This window comes from Bubalus bubalis, chromosome 22, assembly GCF_019923935.1.
Source record: "Bubalus bubalis isolate 160015118507 breed Murrah chromosome 22, NDDB_SH_1, whole genome shotgun sequence".
In the NCBI taxonomy this organism is placed as follows: domain Eukaryota; kingdom Metazoa; phylum Chordata; class Mammalia; order Artiodactyla; family Bovidae; genus Bubalus; species Bubalus bubalis.
Window position 1 is genome coordinate 21,196,207 of NC_059178.1, and position 22,864 is coordinate 21,219,070.

A 22,864-nucleotide genomic window follows, 5' to 3' on the forward strand; every position below is an offset into this window, starting at 1 on the left:
CCTAATGCTACAGAGACTCTAGTGACCACGTGATGTACAGAGACTCTAGAGAACATGTGGTCTTCAGAACCGATCCAGTTGCTTCAGTGAAGATGATTCACTCAAGGGCCCAGGTCCGGGTCTCCCAGGGACTCTTCAGTGACATGCAAGGTTGAAGACGTGGGACCCAGTTTCCCCATTGCCAATCCACTGTCCTTTGAATTTCCCAGAACTACTTTGAAAAAAAGTAATTGCCTTTTCAACTCGTTATTTTTCACAGCATTTAGTCAAAGATGAGAGGTGTTATCTTGGTTCTGCCTGGCAGTCAGAGATCCAGTTCACAAGGTGGTCACTGCTGTATTGTATAACCTCATTGGAAAAAGAGTACACCACTTCCAGAACCTTTTCAGAGAGGATCTCTGAGAAAATTATGCACAGCTTGCGTCTACACTTCCTCTTCTCCCTCGCTCTCCTGGGCTGGTTGGCGGTCATGCAACAATACAGGGAGGCAGGGTATGGGGTCCAAGCCTCTCAAGAGTGGCAGCTCAATGTGAACTTACACCTGGTCCTGGTGGGTCTCTGATAAGCCAGGTGGCTGATATTGTGCAGGATAATTTCTGTGCATTTCATTACAAGGAAAAGCTAGAGCAGGAGAGGAGCGATGTCAGAGTGACCGTGCTCTCAGAGTGGAGACACTGAGAGAGGTTAACAGGCAGCATCTGCTGATGCAGAGATTCTGAAACGAACCAGAGCTGGCACTGTCAGCAAGGCCCCCAGGGCTGGTTGGATCCTCTGCCAAAGGACAGAGCACTTCAAAGCACAAAGAACTGCTCAGAGGAGGACAACGTTCCTGCCATGAAATCACAAATCTAATCAATAAAACACAAGGTTGCCTTCTGTTGGGCTGAATTTTGCAGGAGGAAGCTGGTGGTGCAGGGGAAACAGCAGGGAGCCAATAGAGTCTGGGGGAAATCCCCCCACTCCAGAGTGGGATGATCTTGGGCAAGAGACTTAATTCTGAGTCACTCCCTCATCTCTAAAATGGGTGTGATAATGACAATAGAATTGTGATTAGAAAGATACATCTTTCTCCCTGTTTACCTGTGTGTGTGTCTTTGTAGAGTGAGTTTACATAAGGTGTTAGACCAAGGCAGGCACCATCAACATCTTTATTGACATTCTAGGAACCACGGGAAATTTCATGAGAAGTCCACCCCTAGAAGCTTCCATAAGCCCACGGTAACACAAATTACCTTTCTGAACTCTGAATCTGTGATATACACAGTCTATGATTATACACAGTTTCTCTCCTGCAGTAGTAATGCTTTGAAATGTACTGAAGTCACTAGATAATTCTACATTATTTCTATTAAGGACCAAAAAAGCATGAAAGCATATATAGAATAAAATACTCTCACTTTTAAAATATGTGGTTGGCATACAGTGAGTAAAACCATCAGATGGAACCGTGCCATTCACCTTCCCATTTTTAAGCCATCGGTATTGATAAGGTTCAAGTTATCCAGCAGAGTTTTTTTCTGGTTGAATGTTGCTAAACCCGCTGGATTCTACGTGATGATGTGTACCATTCTGAGCATGTATTTTTAATAGTTCCATCCATCTGTAATTTCATTTCCCCTTCTAGGAGTGTATTTGTTGAAATACACAGAAATCAATTCAACAAATGTAAAGGAACATATTTACCAGTTTTGTTCAGTGGCTCAGCCGTGTCCGACTCTTTGCAACCCCATGGACTACAGCATGCCAGGCTTCTCTGTCCATCACCAACTCCCAGAGCCTACTCAAACTCATGTGCATTGAGTTGGTGATGCCATCCAACCATCTCATCCTCTGTTGTCCCCTTTTCCTCCCGCCTCCAATCTTTCCCAGCATCAGGGTCTTTTCCAATGAGTCATTTCTTTGAATCTGGTAGCCAAAGTATTGGAGTTTCAGCTTCAGCATCAGTCCTTCCAATGAATATTCAGGACTGATTTTCTCTAGGATGGACTGGTCAGATCTCCTTGCAGTCCAAGGGACTCTCAAGAGTCTTCTCCAACACCACAGTTCAAAAGCATCAGTTCTTTGGCACTCAGCTTTCTTTATAGTGCAACTCTCACATCCATACATGACTACTGGAAAAACCATAGCTTTGATCAGACGTACCTTTGTTGGTAAAGTAATGTCTCTGCTTTTTAATATGCTGTCTAGGTTGGTCATAGCTTTTCTTCCAAGGAGCAAGCATCTTTTAATTTCTTGGCTGCAGTCACCATCTGCAGTGATTTTGGAGCCCCCCAAAATAGCCTCTCACTGTTTCCATCAGTGTTTCTTAAATATCTATTGGATAATCAATTAATATACAGCTTACCCTATTTTGTTAATACACTGCCCACTGTATTATTACTACCCACTATGTTATTCATATGCCAAGCTATGAGACCCTGGACAGACTGGTGTCTCTGACTGGGAGGTCGGGGAAAATGTCAGGAGGAGGTACCATCTGCACTGGGTCTGAACGGGTTTGGCAGGTAGAGAGGGAGCTGGGAGTCCCTCCAGGCAGAAACCAAGATGTGAAGTGTGGCTCAGAGACAGCGAGGTGCTGAGGGGGTGAGAGGGGCAGGGATTCAGAGGAGCTGCCCTGAGGTGCACAGCAGGCAGCACCTGCAGGCAGTTACAGAGAAGCCCGGAGCATGGGCCGGGCCCATGACCTGCGAACCGAGCACCTCTGCTAAGGAGTGCCCATTTTTGTACAGAATCCAGAGCAGGTGGTTTAGTCTCACATGGGATAACATCTGTTTCCCAAAGAAAACTCGTTGCAGAGTGGAGGGTGGATATGAACAGGGAGATTAAATGTCAAGAGATGAATTGTTGTTCAGTCCCTCAGTTGTGTCTGACTCTTTGAGACCCCAGGGGCTGCAGCACGCCAGGCTTCCCTGTCCTTCACTGTCTCCTGGAGTTGCTCAAACTCATGTCCATTGAGTTGATGATGCTATCCAACCATCTCATCCTCTGTCGCTCCCTTCTCCTGTCGCCTTCAATCTTTCCCAACATCAGGGTCTTTTCCAATAAGTCAGTTCTTCCCATCAGGTGGCCAAAGTATTGGAGCTTCAGCTTCAGCATCAGTCCTTCCAATGAATATTCAGGACTGATTTCCTTTAGGATTGACTGGCTTCATCTCCTTGCTGGCCAAGAGACTCTGGTTAGGGGACTATTGCAAGAAGTGGGGGGCAGCCAGTGGGCTCACAGAGGATGGGCTACTGTTGGACACGGTGGGAGGAGAAGCAGGCAGGACCTGGGAGGTGCGAGTGGAGGTGGGTGAGGGGCACTACAGTTCTGCTGAAGCAACTGGGCCAGGTCAGTGGGCGGTGACAGCATCCAGCTGATGCCTGGCACCCTTGAGGCGTTGGGACACCGGCTCCTGATGTCCCTGCTGGGCCAGGTCCTGAGATCTAACAGCATCTGACACTAAAAGCATGTTAACCAGTGGGGAGAGTGCTCTCCCCCTCCCAGGGGAGATGAAGACAATTCTAATCACCAGTTTCAACATGGAAACCAGACAGCTGATGGGAACTACTTCAAACCAACTGGAAACTGTCTCCCACCATGAATTGAAATCAGCAGGAGGATGGAGGGTCAGAAGAAATAATAATGCTTGCAATGCAGGAGACTCAGGTTCGATTCCCGGTTTGGGAAGATCCCCTGAAGAAGGAAATGGCAGCCCACTCAAGTATTCTTGCCTGGAGAATCCCATGGACGGAGGAGCCTGGTGGGCTACACTCCATGGGGTCTCAGAGTCAGATATGACTGAACAACTAACACAACAACAAACTACATTTTCTGATTCCATGCTATTATCAGGGGCGTGGGCAAGAGGAAGCCAGATTAAAAAAATTAACCTAACACATCAGAGGTCCTGAAAGCAAATACGACACAATGGAGCCAGTGACAAATTAAAACACTTTTATATTTGTAGTTTAGCGGAAAACAATCTACCAAGTATTCGAAGAAAAACCAACTGCTGCTCTTATTTAAATTATGCTGAAATTTTTACCTGCTAAGAAAGTATTCTCAAACTCATACATTCGACTTGCCCCAAACAGCTTGAAGCAACCTTGAAATCTGAGATGAAAGTTTTTATCTTCTTATGGACCTGGCTCAGCAGCCCCATAATAATTAAAGGAAAAAAACATGTCAGAACTCACTTGGCTGCGGCAGCCATTGGAGGCGCAGCTGTTGTGATTCTTAATGTATCTGCAGCACTCGCCAAGGCTCCCCGTCTCCCCATCCTTGGCTTTCAATGGTTTTGTTTTGTTTATTTTGTACCCTGTGGGACGGAAAATAACCTGCACTGATTGTGGCAATTGATGGGCTCAGCTGGTGCCTTAGAATATGAAACGGGAACTGAAAATCGCATCTGAAGAGCGTGTGGGCTGGAGGTGAGCGTGGGGGTGCCTCCACCCTGGACAGTGCACAAGCATGGACTAGCTGCGTTGGCAACAGTCCCAGCAGGTAAGAACACAAAAGGCACCTCTCATTCCCCCTGCCCGCCTCTGCTTTCAAAACCCAACAAAGGGGGCGCTGGGCACTATTCTTAGAGCTTTTCTAGAGGTACCTGCAACTGTGCCCACTAGTCCCCCACGGGGAGGGACCAGGCCCGGGGTGCTCTCCTCGCCAGACCCGCTGTGCCCACCTGAGGATGCAGGCTGTCTTCCCAGCTGAGGGCCTTCCTGTCTCATGGCCTCTCCACAGGAATTAGAAGTGGAATGGCAACCCGCTCCAGTATTCTTGCCTGGAGAATCCCATGGACAGAGGAGCCTGGAGGGCTACAGTCCACGGGGTCGCAAAGAGTCGGACACGACTGAGCGACTGACACTCTCCCAGGTGAGGAGGTGGGTTTTCAGGGAGTGGTGTTCCCTTTTTAGTTTTCACTGGCTTTCTTGACATGAGAATCAAGTAAATTAAAAAGAAAGAAAGAAAAGATACCCAGATATGAGAGGGCGAGTGAGGCTTTTTAATGACAATTCCTTCTTAGCTTGTGACTCTTTGCCAAATACGTTGCCTGTGTGCTCAGTCATGTCTGACTCTTTGCAACCCCATGGACTGTAGCCCACAAGGCTCCTCTGTCCATGGATTTTCCAGGCAAGAATACTGGATTGGGTTGCCATTTCCTTCTCCAGGGGATCTTCCTGACCCAGGGATCAAACCTGCATCTCCTGCACTGGCAGGTAGATTCTTTGCCACTAGCGCTACCTGGGAAGCTCCAAAAAGAGATGCTGGGCTTCCCCAGTGACTCAGTGGTGAAGAGTCCACCTGTCAGTGCAGGAGACATGGGTTTGATCCCAGATCCGGGAAGGTCCCACATGCCACGGAGTAACTAAACCCATGTGCCACAACTATTGGGTCTGTGTTAAATACAGAAAAAGGCATCAAATATAACATTGTGCTTACACTGAAAAAAAATCGGCTGTTTTACTCAGAAAGCAGGGAAGGATGAGAGGGGAAAATTTACAATCCATACATTTTTAAAAGATTTACAAGGAGCTGTAAGGTGTTAGACACATTAAAAAAAAAATGCAGGTTCCTCGGGAAAACGCATAGGTTGTACTTGAGCCTGAAGGTTTTGGCATAATGTCTCCAATTCCCCAGTGTAAACTGAGCAAAAAACCAGTCTCCATGTTCAATTACAAAATTAATCATCTGTGTTTGTGCCCTAGAGAAACACACAGGAGAAAAGTCGGTGGGGTGAGGATAATACTTTGCTAAATAAATTTAGACATATGTACACACACACATATTTTTCTGAGGAGTAGCTTCCATGAATTACTTAGGTTTATACACTTCAGAAAGCGTCCCAGGTAGCGCTAGTGGTAAAGAACCCACCTGCCAATGCAGGAGATGTAAGAAACGTGGGTTTGATCCCTGGGTCGGGAAGATCCCCTGGAAGAGAGCATGGCAACCCACTCCAGAATTCTTGCTTGGAGAATCCCCTGGACAGAGGAGCCTGGCAGGCTACAGTCCATGGGGTCGCAGATAGTTGGACATGACTGAAGCGACTGAGCACACACATACATTTCAGATCCAGTCATTGGAAAATAAATGTTTGTGCACCAGAGCAATATTAGTTGTCAGCTGATAAAACAATATCATCTGTGCTTTCCAGGGGGCCCTAGGTGGGAGTAGTTTTAAATTGTTGTCCTTCCTTTATCTTAATTTTATGATGATAGCAACATACATTCTTTCAGAATTACACGACTGGTTTTCCCACTTCAGGTTAATGTTTTTCTGCTTGGATCGTGGAAAACACCTGGATTCAATTCAAAAATTGAGGGCCAAAGAAGGCCTTTGGGGGACAACAGAGGGACAGGAACTCCCTCTCTGTCTCTGCAGGGTCACCCCTGAGGCTGGGCCCCGCTCCATACCAGTCGGGCAGGGAGGAGCAGCCCCCATGTCTGGGGCAGTGCTTCCCAGCCAGGGGCAGAGCTGGAGAATCTTCATTCCAGGTGATGAAGGCCTGGGAGTCTGCAGGGGTGGCTGGCGCAGGGCTCCAATGCTCCCCGAGTGCAGTTCCCTCCTTTCTCCACTTCTGGGAGACCCGTGGCTCCTCCCCAAGGGCTTAGCACCGACTGATCTGTGCTCTAGGGGAAGGATAACCAGCTCGTTTTTGGCAGCAACGTAAACAAACTTGCCCTCTCCGCTGAGTCTGTCTCCTGAGACCCTCTGTCCCGTCTCCGCTGACAATGTGCCGTTTTCTGTTCAATTCTGCCTGTTTACTTTTTTATTGTGATTCATGTCTGAGTTTCTTTGGAATCAAATTATTGCATTTCCCTGGTGAGAGATGCCATATGACGATCTTGTTAGAACAAAATCAAATAAAAAAATCTGCACCCGCTGCTGCTCTCTCTTGTCCCCACCATGTTTTCCCTACAGTTTGGACACACTTCTGTGTCAGCTCCTCGAGTGGTAATGAACCCTTCCAGGGTTGAGGCCAGTTCTCAGACAGTTCTTTCTTGGAAAAGATAAAGACGAATTGGTTCAGACAGTGTCAACAGAGAGAAACTCACTGTTTCACAATTATTTTACAGTTTATGAGGCTGGTGTTTTTTGACATCTGTGAATTGAAGGAAACCGACTGGCTGGGTGATGGTACTGAGTCATGGGGGCAACCTGAGGCTTTCTTGACATTCTTCCCCTAGAAATGTTTCAGCACTGGAGTAACTCATGGCTAGGACAAATGTGGAAGCCAAGCTTTCACACTGCAGTCTTCCCCGATGGGTCAGATGGTAAAGAATCTGCCTGCGGTGCAGGAGATACAGGTTCACTCCCTAGGTTGGAATAAGGCCTTGGAAGAAGGCGTGGCAACCCACTACAGTATTCTTGCCTGGAGAATCCCATGGACAGAGGAGCCTGGCGGGCTACTGTCCATGGAGTTGCAAAGAGTCAGACACGACTGAGTGACTTTCATATCACTTTGCTTTCTGAATGGGGAGAGAGGGATGCAGTTGCTGTTACACTTTTACAGTAAATACATTTCCCATCTCCCCTTCACTTTTGGGGTGTGGATTATTATCTTTCAAGCCATGCCTGTGGGCCTTGTATGACAGCATTTAAAAATTAAGCTGTTTGTATGACCAGATCTCTATCCAAGTACAGATGAGAATGAGATGCACGCGTTACTTGAACCTCCTTCTCTTCCCACGGCAGCCAGAATGATGTCTGAGCTTCTGGGAGGGACTCATAGAGCCCTGACTGCTCAGGTTCTCTGGCTTCCATGTCTACCTGGAACCGTGCTCTTTCGCTTCTCCAGACCCACTCCAAATCATCCTTCAAGGAACAAGCCATCCTTGCCCAGATTTGGGGATGGAGGTGAGACACAGAGCAGGCACCTCCTTCTCCCCGAGGCCACTCTGCAGGTCTGCCCCGGTGCGCATTACTCATCACGTCCCGTTGACTCTGTCCCACCACAGTCCTCCCCCGACATCCACTCCCTGCCCCCGGGAGGGAGCACTTAGTAACCTGAAGATTCCCGAGCACTGGGAGCCTTCCTTACAGAACTTCCCACCTCATCTTTCTTCCAAGAGCCCGTTCCCATGTACTCCTGCTTTCCTCTCTGGTACATATTCTCTTGCGTTTTTTCCTTTCCTTTTAAAAAAGAAAGCTGATAATGGTTTTGTCACTGAAAAGTTTTTACTTTCTCCCTCAGCTTTAGTGAGATATAATTGACATGTAACATTGTATAGCTTGAGGGTATATAATGTGACGATAGCGTACCTGTATATATTCATTTTAAACAAGCCTCTCTGGATATGGAGAAAAGGGAACTCTCCTCCCCTGTGGGTGGGAATGTAAGTGGTGCAGCCACTATGGAAAATAGTATAAAGGTTCCTCAAGAAACTAAAAATAGAGTTGCCATATGATTCATCAATCCCATTCCTGGGCACATACCCAGACAAAAGTATAATTCAAAAAGAAACACGCACCCCAGTGTTCACAGCAGCACCATTTATAACAGCTAAGGCATGGAAGCAGCCTACATGTCCATTACCAGATGAATGGATAAAGCAGATGTAATCCACATATATAGTGGAATATTACTAAGCCATAAAAAAGATGAAATAATGCCATTTGCAGCAACATGGATGAACCTAGAGATGATCATACTCCGCGAAGCAAGTCAGAGAAAGACAAATATATGATATCACTTACATGTGGAATCTAAAATATGACACAAATGAACATATATACAAAACAGAGGTACAGAACAGACTTGTGGTTGCCAAGGGGAAGGGGGCTGGGGGAGGGTTGCATTGGGAGTTTGGGATTAATAGATGCAAACTGTTATATACAGGATGGATAAACAACAAGATCCTACTATGTAGTACAGGAAACTATACTCAATATCCTGTAATAAACCATAATGGAAAAGAATATATATATGTGTATACATATATGTATATATGCATAATGGAATCAATTTGCTGTACAGCAGAAATTAACACAACATTGTAAATCAACTATACTTCAATAAAATAAATGAAAAAAAAAACCAAACAATCCCCTCGGATCCACTTAATAGCTAGCATGGGAAAAAGAGGTTTTTGAAATGTAATTACTAAAACATTTTATTTCAGAGTATAACAACTCTTATTGAATCATTAAACTATAACATGCTTAAAAATTATACACTGTATCAGTTTGCACTTATAAATCATATTTATTCAGGATAAGGATATCTGAAAATGAAATAATTTTCTTCATATTTTCAAATATGCATCATCTATAGTGTGCTATTGGAAGTCCTAAGGTAGGTATTTTAAAATAGTCTGTGAAAAATTGGACTCAGGTTATTTCATAAATTGTTATTTGAGCCTATAACTAATCTCTTTGACATTAACATCGTTAATAAACTTTAGAGCAATATCTGCATTCGGAAGACTGGATAGAACTAAAGACGTCATCTCTATTCATTAGGCTTATATTTTCTCAATAACCTAATTTTGTCTTTCATAAAATATTAATGCTTTTGGAAGTCTTGCTCTTAATCCTATTAATTCCTAAGCCAGCCTTTTAAAGTGCAGGAGGAAATATGCAAAGGCAGTCAATTTCACTGAGTTATAAATTAAATCACAAAAGGTAAACCTCAGAATTTCAGCATGGCTAAAATGCAGAACTTCATCTGGACATATTTTATCGACTTAAACTAAGCTATGAGGGCCTGGTCCAAGTTTCTGTCCTTGGTTTTGCAGACTTTTGATTTGAGGTCACTGGCAACATGTGAGACACATGTGTTAACAGAAGAAAGTCTGTGTATTTGCTTGAGGTGGACAAAGATCTGCTCTTCTTTTTAAAAATTTTTTGGCCGTGCTGGGTGTCATGTGGGATCTTAGTTCCCCAACCAAGGATAAAACCCATGCTCCCTGCATTGGAAACGCATAGTCTTAATCACTGGACCATGAGGAAAGTCCGAGACCTGGTCTTAAAATAAGCAGAGCAGTGGTGGGGCTCTGACTGCTGCAATGAGTCTTTGACAGTTAAACCGAAAAGTACAGCATCTGCACTGCTAAAATTGAGGTATCATGAGGGACGCTCAAGAGGAGAAAGAAGCAGTTTGAACCTTGAAGTACAGGGAGGTGGTAGACACTGATTTTAAAAATACTCTAATTTCAGACATGATGTTTTCCAACTTGGAGCTAGCCAGGTAGACAAAGTACAGAAACATCTTAGATTTAAAAAGCCACATGGTTGTATAATCCTATTTTTACTATAAGCACACTGCTACTTTATCTTCACCAATGACTGTGAACTCATAAGGTAACAGAGAAATCCAAGCCTCCTCCTTCACCCAGTTCACAAACTCACACACAGACACACACATACACACACTGACACTGACGGTGTGCTCTTCTGAACCAGTCTTCATCCAGTCAATTAATTCTCTCCAGTTCGACAAAGACTTTCCAATAGAATTGGCTAAGGCAGAGGCTGTGAAAGGGGTAAAGCCTACTCTGTTCATACGGTGTCAGAGTATAAACCACTGCTCCTGGAAGGGCCCTCAAGGGCTGCCCACACTGGTTCCAGGACGGTGACCTGCTCGCTGAGCTGGCGGGGCAGTGACAGCTGTCACACCATGACCCTAGCTGGCCCCTCTACTTTCATCTTATCTCCAGCACAAGACATCACTGGCTGGCCTACAATGGCTCTGCTCTAGCTGGACAGCTTCTTTCTGAGCTAACACTCAAAATTCCTGGAGTTTAACATCAGACTTCATTACAGGAAAAATCTGGAAAGGTATGAGGAAGGGGGATGAGAGCTTGCAGGCTTCTGTTTTCAAGGTGTATTTGTGTGGAATAAGGAAAGAAGTGAAGAAGCAGTCCTCCTTTTTCCATTTAAAGTAGGCCAGCTTTCCAAGTCTCACCGGCAGATGGAAACGGATCCAGGGTTGAAACAGCTGATCCTTCCCCACCCGTTTCATGGGTGCCCTGGCAGGGGGAGATGGACGCACAGCCCCCGGCGGCTAGCCCAAGGAGGCAGAGGGGAGCCTGGGTGTAGGCGGGGTGTGTGCTCACCTCATACTCCTCCTTGAAGCCATAGCCCTCGGCACACTTCATCTGCGTGATGTGCTGGAGCAGGTCGGCCACCCGGATGGCGGGGTGCAGCTGTCCAGTCTGGTAGGGCACGTCCGCTGGCTCACGCTTCTTGTACGTGTGCGGCTGCACCAGGCTGCTGGTGTCGCTGGCCATCGTGTGTGTCTCGTCTGGGAAGAGAAGATCATGGGGAAAGTGAGGGGAACCAGTGGCTATGCTGGGGTCGCTGAGAATCTGATATCCCCTCAACCTACAGCTGCCACGATCCCCACGATGATTCAGCAAAAAAGAAAAGTTAAATGTCTACAGGTTTAAATGGGGTTGGCGGTACTGGTGGGGATGAGGCAGGAATCTGTTTTTACAAAGCAGTCCAAACGATCTCTAGTTTTCACAAAGCTGATCGGTAAGAATCCTTTAGCCTTCAGGCGCTAAAGTTCACCGAAGTTTCACTCGGAAACTTCGTCAAGGCCTGGTTCCAAACCAGTCTTGTTGTCCTCTGAAGATTCGTGAACTAGTTTGTATGAAGATGGAAATCAACAAAGTACAAATGTTCTGTGAGCAAAGAAAAAGTGCACAGAATGGGTTGGCTTATAAAGCTAGCGATGAAAACGTGAACTTGATACATGAGATCCAAGATGAATGGGGTGGGGGAAGAAAGGAATTGGGTTGGATGAGTTACTTTGCATGCTCCAGGATCACAAAGCTGGAAAGACGATGAATGGACACAGCACTCATGGGATGTTCGATGAGAGCGAACATGCAGGCCAATGCACAGCAGAACCAGCTGGCTTTGTCCGGATCTACAGATAAGACACACACCCCCATTCCCTCCACACCTTCTCCATGGGGTGGGTGCATGGGGGAACTTACCATTTATAGGCACTTTTAAGAAGATACATATCAGGAGAAAAGAGGAGGAGAAAAAGGAAACAGGGCATAAGCAATAATACTACGTGAATAAGTACAGGTATTTTTTATTTTGTGCTTTAATTTTACAGTTTTCTATTCATAGGTGGTCAGAGGGCAAAGCCTCATTTCTCCCATCACATAAGGATGAAGGTGCTTAATTTAAGCACTCAATAACATTAGGAGGTTAAAATAGTATCATAATTGCTTTTCATCCCCTATGAACCAAGTAATGACTAAATAAGTTTTAGTTGTGCTCGACACATTTTCTCACTTAAATTTCTTGAACAAGTCAACCAAATTGTGCTATGAAATTAATGTCAGAATTTGGTCAAATAAGCCTTAAGAGGCTATATTTTAATGGAAGGCTCCTAGTAAATTAGATTAATGAATTGCAGAAATTGTAGCTATTAAAAAATGTCTTAGGCAGGACGATGTTATTAGGTTAAGAGTTCCACATTTTACAGGTTAACTCATTACAATGCTGAATCGCTTTAGCCATTTTGATTCAGGGTATGACACATCAAAATATAATGAGAAAGTCACTTAAAATGAGAACATTAAATTGAAACTGGTTTCAGGCATAAAGAGTGAAAACATATAAGAAAAGATGTGTTCAATTAAAAAAAAAAAGACCGGATTGTTTATCAATAGAGAATTCAGCTGCGGGTTTTTGTCTGTTTAAACTGAGAAGTTCAGCTCCCAGGGAAATTTAGTTCAAGGGCACTTGGTGAGCTGGGCCTGGGTTTGGGACCTTCTATCTGCATCGCAAAGCACCCGGGATGCATGGTATGAAGGGTGGCACACAGGTGTGTAGCTATGCGCTGCTGCTGAAATGGCACCTGATCACTACAAGGTGGCTACAGACACAAAGACGAAATAAAAAAGGTGGTCAGTTGATTTTATGATCTTTTTCCATTTGGATTTGCTTTGAAATTTAGAAATTTATTTGTTCCCATCTCTTAGAATAGTTGCAAATAAACCAGGACATTTTCACATCCGATTTGTTCATTGGCAACCGCCAAGCTCATAGAGGGGCGCTAGTCTGCCTCCTAAAGCCCTGAATCCCTGGAGCTTTCAGCTGCTCCAGCAGGAAGGTTTGCTCTTTATACTCAAATAAATGGAACATTAATTAGTTTCCCCCCGTGCCTCTCATTCTCTCAGTTTTGTACCTTTTGGGATGAACATAATTAAATGTCCTCCATTGTGGATGGACCTTCTGTTCTGACCTCTCTTAAATGAATCATGTGAGTCTTTCACGTAGATCCACTGGCAACCAGGCAGTGCTCAGACCCCAAGGTGAGGCATCTTGGAGTTTTAGGTCTACAGAGTGGCCACTACTGTCGCCTTGCATGTATCACCCACACTGCATTAGACAGTGTGATCTCACGACCATGTGGACACGTCTCAGAGTATCTACACACTACCCAGACCATCTAAAATGAGAATATTATTATCAAGTACATAGATACTGACAGGGAAATGGAAGGTTTCTGGTGTGATATCTGTTCTGAAATCAGGTCACCCACACCAGCAGAAAATCTTGATTCCACCAAAATGAGTGATTCATCAGTTACCTCTGCCTTCTTCAAAAAGAATGATTACAGATAAAATATATCATTTTTCCTTAACTTCCTATAGTTGTTAAAAATGACCCACCTATAAGTTTTAAATTAAAAATTATGTGTAAGAGGAAATCAGAAATAAAGTTTCTCACTAACATTTCTGATGGTTTTCAAAGAATTGAGAATTCATTCTACCTACATTCTCTTGTAAACTTTCTAGAATTTTCAATGAGCCAGCTAGAAAAGTCTTGAAACAAATGCTGTTTTTGAGGTAGGGAGAGGTCTGACTTAATCTACCTACCTACTTGTCTATCATCTATCTACGTGTTGCAAGAAAATGATACAAAGGCATACTAAAGCTTTATACATTAGGGCTGAGCACCTTAGCTTGTGTGAATAAAAAGCACTAAAGGATTTAATTGTGCCAAGCTCTGAGTCACAACAAAACATGCCTTCCTGCAAATTATAATACCACTATTCCCCCAAAGTGCCAGAGTAGATGCACAGCTTAACTTCTTTGCATGGTTTCAAGTGATAACCTACATGACACACAGATTCACCTTTGCACCCAGTAATGGGGAACGGACAGTCCCCAAGCACTGCTGTTTGACACACTGGCATGTTGGTACCAGTTCAACACGGTAAACAGCTACTTGTTGATCTGGCTGACTTATTTTTCCCAATGTGTATTTTTTTTTTTTTTTCTATTTGAATCATCTGTTCCAGTGACTCTTTCCCTGTAAAGAAGCCTAACCAACTTTAAAAGATGTCATTAGTGTTTGTAATAACAAAGCCCCGACTTTAAAAGATGGCATTTGTTTAATAAGCTTATCTAAATCCTGCTGTGAAATCTGAACATTGTCTTGCCTCTGATAATGTGCATCTCAGCCCTACCCCCTCACAGCTCCCCCAAGGTCAGAACATCTACCAGAGGAATCGAGGAATGAATGCCAGCCACACAAAGAAATTGCAAATCTTTGCTTATCAAGAGATTCTGCAAATGTCATCTGCATATAGATTGCATTGTTCGGGTGCCTACGATTAGCCCCTCACTCACGAAAAGGCTAAAAATGCAGCTTTCTTTCCCTTACTGTCACTAGTCAAAGGTGCTGGCATTAGTGGGGTTTGCTTATTAGCCCTCAAAACAACGCAGATAAAAAAAATTCTGGTTTAGTCTATTCTTCACCTTCTGTCTGAATTCTTTTTTTTCCCTCAGGCAACAAACTGGCTTAATCAAGCCCAGAAAACATCATACCGGGGAAAAAAAAACACCCTCTACATAAAAATCGTAACAACTTAAGAGAAAGAGAAGCACAGGGGGAAAAATTATGTTGCCAAGATATAAACCCTTGATAGGAGAGTTATGAAGAAGGAAATGGCAACCCACTCCAGTAGTCTTGCTGGGAAAATCCCAGGGACAGAGGAGCCTGGAGGGCTGCAGTCCATGGGGTCACAAAGAGTCGGACACAACTGAGTGACTCAGCATGGAGAACTAGGAAGCAGGCCTGGCACAGCGGAGGCTGGAGCCCTGTCTACGATGGATGGTTGTGCACCTGGAAGTCATCCGTATGGTGCTCCTTCTTGGGAAGGTTAGTGATAGGAAGAAAGCAGCCTGGTACACCTGGTTATGGTCTCAAAGACAACAGCAGCTCATGCTTGTTTGGGTCCATCACGGCTAGGTAACACCATTTCTCCTCCCCCTCCTTGTATTTGGACAAATGGGATTTTTTTCTTTATCTCCCACTGGGAACACTTCCTACTTTCATTGCATTCTGCCTGAAGGGGCTAACATTTTATTTCATTTCCAGTGACATCCTACACCTCGTAAACCATGTGATTATAAAGTGTCACCTTGTCATTCTGCTGTTGAGACCATCAGCTCCTCTGAAATCCCACTGCGTGACAGACACTTGGAAACGCTGGGGGTGCCCTGGGTGGCTCTGAGGAGGGGCAGGGGGCCTAAACTCTACTGTGATTATTTTTTTTTTGCATAATGTTTGGCATAATTAGAAAAATGCTATTTTTGAAACAGCTGTTTTTAGTGCTCAGCAGTAAGTGACAATAATAATGAGCTATTTCCATTTATGGCTGTCACACTGGACAGACTTCAGGTCTTACAGCTGAGTTTGGACATGCTGTGATTTTTCCTTGGGATCAAAACTGACTGCAAATTCTGAACCTGGAAAAGGAGAATGCTAGAGCTGGGTTCACTCATTGGAACCTTTCGGAATCATTCCCAGAACACACGCAGCAAACCCTTCTGATCAATGGGGACTGTTTGGAGAAAGTCTTTTTGTTATGCGCCCATCCCCGCCCCTCCAGACCAGCCACCACCCGCTGTCCTGGTTACAACTCCTGCATCAAACTCCCGTCTCCTATAGAGCGGCCACTGACTTCCGAAATTACTCCTGTAATGAACTGTGACAAACGGAAATGTTCTCACCTAAAATTGCAGTTGGCACAAATGGGTCTGTCATACACCGTAAGCAGGTCAATGCAGAGAAAGTAAAAAGAGAGAGAACAGTGAATGATTGATGAAAGGCCCCCCCTCCCAGTCTTCCCGTAGAAGCCACAGAAAGCATCGGGTTACAGCACATCAAACATAGTACTAGCTCCTCAAGCATCTTGGGCAGCAAAGTGAGCCCTGGGTGACTCTGAGTGCTCGGGGTGATGAAGAGATGCAACAGCGGAAAGATCTGTTACCTGGGTAATAGGAGTTGGGCACCGATGTGCTCAGGGTGTTGGTTTTCATGGTGAAGGACGATGGTGAAGACACAGCTGTAAATGAGAGAGAGGCGTGTCAGCGGGGGCAGAGAGGCAATACCTGAAAATACGGCCCTGAGGTCATGCATGGGGAAACCGGGCTGGGTGGACTGTGGACCACAGAAACATCAGAAGTTCACCTGTGTCTCTGTGATGGATATTGTCCCTCTCCACCTGCTCTGCGGAGTTACTTGTGCTTTAGAGCAGCGGTCCCCAATCTTTTTGGCCCCGGGGACTGGTTTTGTGAAAGGTAATTCTATCATGGACTGGGGGTGGGAGGGATGGTTTGGGGATGATTCAAGCACATTGGATTTGTTGTGCACTTCATTTCTATTATTATTACATCAGCTCCACCTCAGAGCATCATCCTGGAGGTTGGGGACACTTACTTTAGAGGACACGTACCCTTTCATCACTTAAAAGATTTTCTGACCCCACAAATGAAGGAAAATACCCACAACCACAGCCCCTTTCTGGATGCAGAAATTCATTACTCTCCCTTTTGACTCCTAGCCTTTGCTTGTAGGGGGTTTCCCTAGTGGCTCACACTGGTAAAGGATCCACCTGCAATGCAGGAGAATGAGGTTGGATCCCTGGGTTGGAAAGATCCCCTGATGAAGAGAATGGCAACCCACTTCAGTATTCTTGCCTGGAGAATTCCATGGACAGAGGAGCCTGGTGGGCTACAGTCCATGGGGTCACAGAGAGTCGGACAGAACTCAAGCAATGAACACTTTTTCACTTTGCTTGTAGAATTTTACCAAATGCTCAGCTGATTATTTACAACTAAGAGGATGAGAATGTGTCTACACATGGCTTTTGGAGAATATTCCAAATGTCAATGTTTTTGTAATTTTCTAAATCCTCATCTTTCTCCTATTGTGGACACTGAGACAACATTTCACAGTATTGTATTTTATGAAAAATAAAGATGTTCCATATGTGTTATTTTTAACATGAAAGCTGCATGCCTACACATTGTCCTATTAGGCCTTAAATCCTTAAAAACCTGCTTATTTTCCTTTGAAATCTTCCTCTGAAACACTCAAGCTTTAACTATTTACACTTTCTCTTTCCACTGTTATTAAGAGGTAAAGCCAATCCCATCCAATTTATCTGATCCCATTGAAAGTGGATATTTCCTATTTTTAAAGTAGTTTAACTCTCTTCAACATCTTAATTGATTAGTGCGTTAAAAACACTTTAATTTCATTAAAGCATAAGGATAAATGATTTGAATGTGCTTAAGTGCACAGGCTGGTTGATATAAGTCTAAACTTTAATTCCTCCAATGTAGTTACATGGCTTATTTGATGCTGACATCCTGATCAGGACACTAATTAATACCACTTGTGTGTGTGCTCAGGCATGTCTGACTCTTGTGACCCCATGGACTGTATGTAGCCTGCCAGGTTCCCCTGTCCATGGGATTTTTCAGGCGAGAATACTGGAGTGGGTTGCCATTTCCTACTCCAGGGGATCTTCCCCACCCAGGGACTGAACCCACATCTTCTGCATTGGTAGGCAGTTTCTTTACCTGCTGAGCCATTGGGGAATCCCTTAATGCCGCTTACACAGGTGTTAAATGGGCCACTACCAACCAAGTCCCTGTGGTGACTGCATCTTATCTTTATTCTGATGACACGCTGATATGTTTTCATTCTCTTGGAGTAGTTCCCTTTCAGACAATGGTTTTTCCTGTGTTTATGTTTTTAAAGCACCGAATTAGTAAATGACAGAACTGGAACCTAGGCTGCCTGTCATTTATATTTTGCTAAAATAGAGAAGTGTCACATTTATGATGTATATTTATGGTAAATCTCCAGGAAAAAAAAAGAGTGACTGATAAAAATAAGGACAAAAAACCCTGAGTAACATGCCAGGGTCAGGAAGTAAAATGCCTGTTACCTGCTGACATTTGTATTTGTTTCGTAAAAATGTGCAAAATACAATGTGCAGATACAAAATAACTATGTCTATTTTCACCTTTAAAAAATGTATTTAGAAACTTTTTTGTATAAAGATTAAACCCACCCCCACTCTCCATAACTACCTCCCCCTTGCTTTCTGCACATCTCCTGTTTGCTTTGGTGGACAGATTATTCCACACTGTTATAAATGTGCTCAGACTTATTTTTTAAATTCTCCAACCTCAGTTTTCTCACTGTCTCATTCTTAAAAGGTACTCACCTCCCAACCCTGAAAGATCTCAAACATGCCCAGGCTTGCAGTGGTTTAAGGCTAGAAGTCTAGTGGTCCAATGAGTACATTTCCTGAAAGTTTCCTCCTCCAGTAATTGTTCTCATACGATAAAGGCATTGGGCTTCCCCGGTGGCTCAGTGGTAAAAAATCTGCCTGCAATGCTGGAGCCACAGGAGACACTGGTTTGATCCCTTGGTGGAGAAGATCCCCTGGAGAAGGGAATGGCAACCCACTCCAGTATTCTTGCCTGGAGAATTCAATGGACTAAGAAGCCTGGCGGGCTACAGACCATGGAGTCGCCAAGAGTTGGACTGAAGCGACATAGCACACATGCACGCATAGCACACGTTAAAGGCGTTAAGAGAATGTGGTGATGACGGAGTTTACCATTAGGGTCCCTGTGGATGGGATTCCATGAGACCCACCCATTGCTCAGAGAGTGGGAAAGAAAGCTTCTTCCTGTATCTCCTTCATTGGCTGCACTGATGGGAGAAACAAGTAATTCCTCATGGCCAGCAAGCCCCAAGCTGCCCCCAAGTCTGCAGCAGCCCTCTCAGTAGGAGCAGTTTTGGATTCCCACAGATACATTCATTTTTAAAAAAGGCAATGCCAAACTAAATATCCTACCCAGAGGCAAATACCTTCTATTGCTCAAACTTCCAAAGCCTAGAAACTCTTAACGTAGGTTTCTGCTCTTTGGGTAGGTAAGCCCAGGTAAATTTATTTGTGAGCAATTTCACCATGACACAGAAGATTTGGAACATAAACAGGTGATCCTGGAAAGAGAGGACGTGTATCTGAACGGTCCCTCCACACCGATGTTCAAGAAATAACTTGTTCAGTCGTTCAGTCCTATCTGACTCTTTGCAACCCCATGGAATACAGCACGCCAGGCTTCCCTGTCCTTCACTATCTCCTGGAGCTCGCTCAAACTCATATCCATTGAGTCCATTGAGATGTCATCTAACCATCTCATCTTCTGTCACCCCCCAACACAAATTCTTATCTTGTCTGTAGTGGGAAGGACTTCTCCCCTCAACCCTCCCATCCAACAAATGCATCCTCAGTTGCTTTATTTTGGCAGTGAAATGCATTACATACTTTCGAAATGAAAAAGATAGTATTTGCTACAAAAAAGCAGAGAAAAGTCTCCAAAAAAGGAAGGAATTTGTGGTAAACCTAAGGAAGGAATTTGTGGTAAACCTAAGTACCCCAGCAGAGAAGGCAATGGCACCCCACTCCAGTACTCTTGCCTGGAAAATCCCATGGATGGAGGAGCCTGGTAGGCTGCAGTCCATGGGGTCGCTAAGAGTTGGACACGACTGAGCGACTTCACTTTCACTCAAGTACCCCAGATTCTGCCACCTACACTGAAAATAACACAAAAGGGCAAAGGACAGTGACCACGGATGAGGAGTGCGTCCCACCCGCCCAGGTGAGAGCGGCGTGTGCTGAAGTCCCATGCCAGAGAGTGGGGGTTGCACGTGGATAAATAAATGTAGGACCTCTACCTGGCACAAGGTGGACAAGCGTAGCCACTGTGGAAAGAAAAAAGCAGGCCTTTCTATGAAGCTTTGTTGAATGTGGCGGAGAAAGGCAGGTGTGGGAGGAGACGGAGAAGAAGAAACCACATTGTGTGTGATGTGGGGAGGGCGCTGGCGGAGATGCTGATCAGAACACCCCAGGAGGGTGGTCAGGACAGGCGTGAGCACTGCACTGGGACCAGCCCTCTTCCAGCAGAGGCTGAGGGTCTGTGCCAAGCCCCGCCTTTATTTTTATTACTGTTGGTGACAGCTCCCTTTAATCCATCCCGTTGTTGTCCAGCATCCTGATTTAATGCAGCTAGGGTCAGCAGCAGCCTTTGGGCATGAATTTCATGAAGCGAGGAGACCTCTGACATTGAACCCAGCAGGGCTGGGAACCACATCATCAGGCACAGCTTGTGGATTTATCTAGGTCCCCAAAAAGATCACTGGGGGATGAGGCCAGAAATACTTTCTGTATTTCCAGCAATCCGTGTAATTGTTAGCTTCCTAAAATAGTGCCCTGTACCTGGATGGCAGGTGGTAGCACGGGAAGGTGTTAGCTGGGCTCCCTTTACCCACCTGGTGTGAGACGTAAGCCTTCTGAAGTGGAAATACAGTTTAACTTATTAATTGCCACTAATAGCCCTGTAATAAAGGCAGAACGTGTCAGCTAAACAAATAAACAATTAGCTTGTTACTGCCATTTAGTGAGCTGTTTTATAACAGGCTTCCCCCGTGTGGTTCCACACCTGGCTTGCTCACAAACAGGAGCTGAGAACAGCAGGGAGGGTGGGAAGCAGGTGCTTCTGTGGGCGGGGAGGGCCGCCTTGGTGTCAGAGCTCTCAGGTCTTTACAGACACGTGGCCGTGGTTGCCTGTGCTCTGACCTGGTCCCATTCCCCGCTCCCGCAGCATCGTTCCTAAGCCGCCGTGGCACATGGGGATGTGTCCAGCATCATCTGAAGGGACTGGCGAAATCAACAGAGACTAAGGATTGTCTAGGGAGATTTTGTTTCCTAACCCCCGGACCCCAGAGGTGCCCCGAAGGTGGGAAGGGTGCCCACTCACATCTCCCGTTGAGGTTGTGTGTGTCCATGAAGGAGAAGGCCTCGTCGCAGCTGGTGCCCTGCTCGGCATAGCTCTTGTCCATGGAGCTCACCATCACCGTCATCTCCTGCCGTGTGCTGCTCATTGTCTCCTTCCGCTTCTGGGCCAGTTTCCTTGGGACAGAGAGTTTGTTATGTAGACACACGCAAGGATGGACCAAGTGCCCTGACCGACGATTGGAACCAATGGTGTTCACGCTGGAGTGCATGCATGAAAGGAGGAGGCTGCCAGGACCCTGCATGGGACACAGCCCTCTGACCCTCAGATGGCTGTGACATTGGACCTAACCCCAAATGAACCCAGAGTGGTTCTCCAGCAATGCTGGTCAGCAGGGCAGAAGGATAAGAAGAAAAGGCAAGTTGTTGGCTTTCCTGCAGGTCTGCAGAAGAATGAATCCCCGGGCTTCCCCCAGCCCCTCGGTGAACAAGATGCAAAAAGGCCTTGGAAGGCAGGGAGAGCTCCAGGTCTTTGGGAGACAAAGGTTAAACCTTGGCCTTTGAATCATTCTCATTAACCACCAGAAGCTCATAATCTTTTAAGTTACAGAGACCAGGACAAAAGCTATAAAACCAAAGGGAAACTGACATTCACATACATGCATAAAACACACTTTATAGCTCTTACTACTGGAGGTTTTTGATGCATCCAGGACAGACAAGAATAGAATTAGTGATGCTTAAGAAGGTATAAAGCGAGAAGCTTTAAGAAGACCGTAGCACCGTAAAACCAAAAGTACGATGTCCTAAATATTCTAATTCTGCTTAAGCACTTAGCAGCATTTACACAAGGAAGCAGCAGCTATTTCCAGTAAATCATCTTGACTCTGACTGACCCAGGACATGGCACAATTTAAAATGAGCCGCATAATCAAAATCACCCCCATATTCGGTGATTACTAATGCAGTGTGAGGCATTGACAACATCAGACCATATGGATAACCTTTATTTTCATTTCCAAATGCCACATAATCCAAATGCTTTCTTGCCTGTAGTTATAATAATCTTTTGATTCATACTTAGAAGGCAGAACATTAATAAGTTGCCCCTTTTTTATTGCTAAAAGTTGTTGTGAAAAAAAGATACATTTTTAAACAGAAAAATGAAAATGATCTATAACTTCTATGACAACGTTAAAGTTGTAAAGATGGGAATATAAATTGGTGTAGCTACTGTGGAAAATGGTATGGAGTCTCCTCAAAAATCTAAATAGAGCTACCATATGATCCAGCAATCCCACTCCTGGGCATATAGCTGATGTATGCATTCTAATTCTAAAAGATACATACACCCCAATATTTATAGCAGCACTATTCACAACAGCCAGGACATGGAGGCAACCTAAATGTCCATTGACAGATGAATGGATAAATAGAAATACATAATCACAGGCAAGAATACTGGAGTGGGTTGCTATTTCCTTCTCCAGGGGATCTTCCCAACTCAGGGATTGAAACCTGGGTCTCCTGCATTGGAGGTGGATTCTTTACCATCTGAGTCACCAGGGAACTCCTCCCACCACACACAATATCTGAATATTACTCAGCCATAAAAAAGAATAAGATAATGTCATTTGCAGCAACATAGGTGGATGTAGAGATTATCATACCAGTGAAATCAGTCAGAGAAAGACAAATATCACATGATATCGCTGATATGGGGATTTCCTGGTGGCTCAGATGGTGTAGACTATGCCTGCTATGTGAGACACCTGCATTCGCTCCCTGGGTCAGGAAGATCCC

At 44.9% G+C, this 22,864-nt stretch overlaps 1 protein-coding gene across 7 annotated transcripts in view; it reads right to left on the reverse strand.

Moving 5' to 3' along the window:
• Positions 1-22,864, reverse strand: part of PTPRM (protein tyrosine phosphatase receptor type M) — a 661,882-nt gene that overhangs the window by 121,686 nt on the left and 517,332 nt on the right. For all 7 annotated transcript variants that reach the window (XM_006044986.4, XM_044934694.2, XM_025273106.3 and 4 more), the window contains 3 exons: positions 21,087-21,238; positions 16,232-16,306; positions 11,040-11,227 (listed from right to left, as the gene is read on the reverse strand). In XM_006044986.4, the coding sequence (XP_006045048.1) occupies positions 11,040-11,227; positions 16,232-16,306; positions 21,087-21,238 (415 nt within the window). The remainder of the gene's footprint in view (positions 1-11,039; positions 11,228-16,231; positions 16,307-21,086; positions 21,239-22,864) is intronic.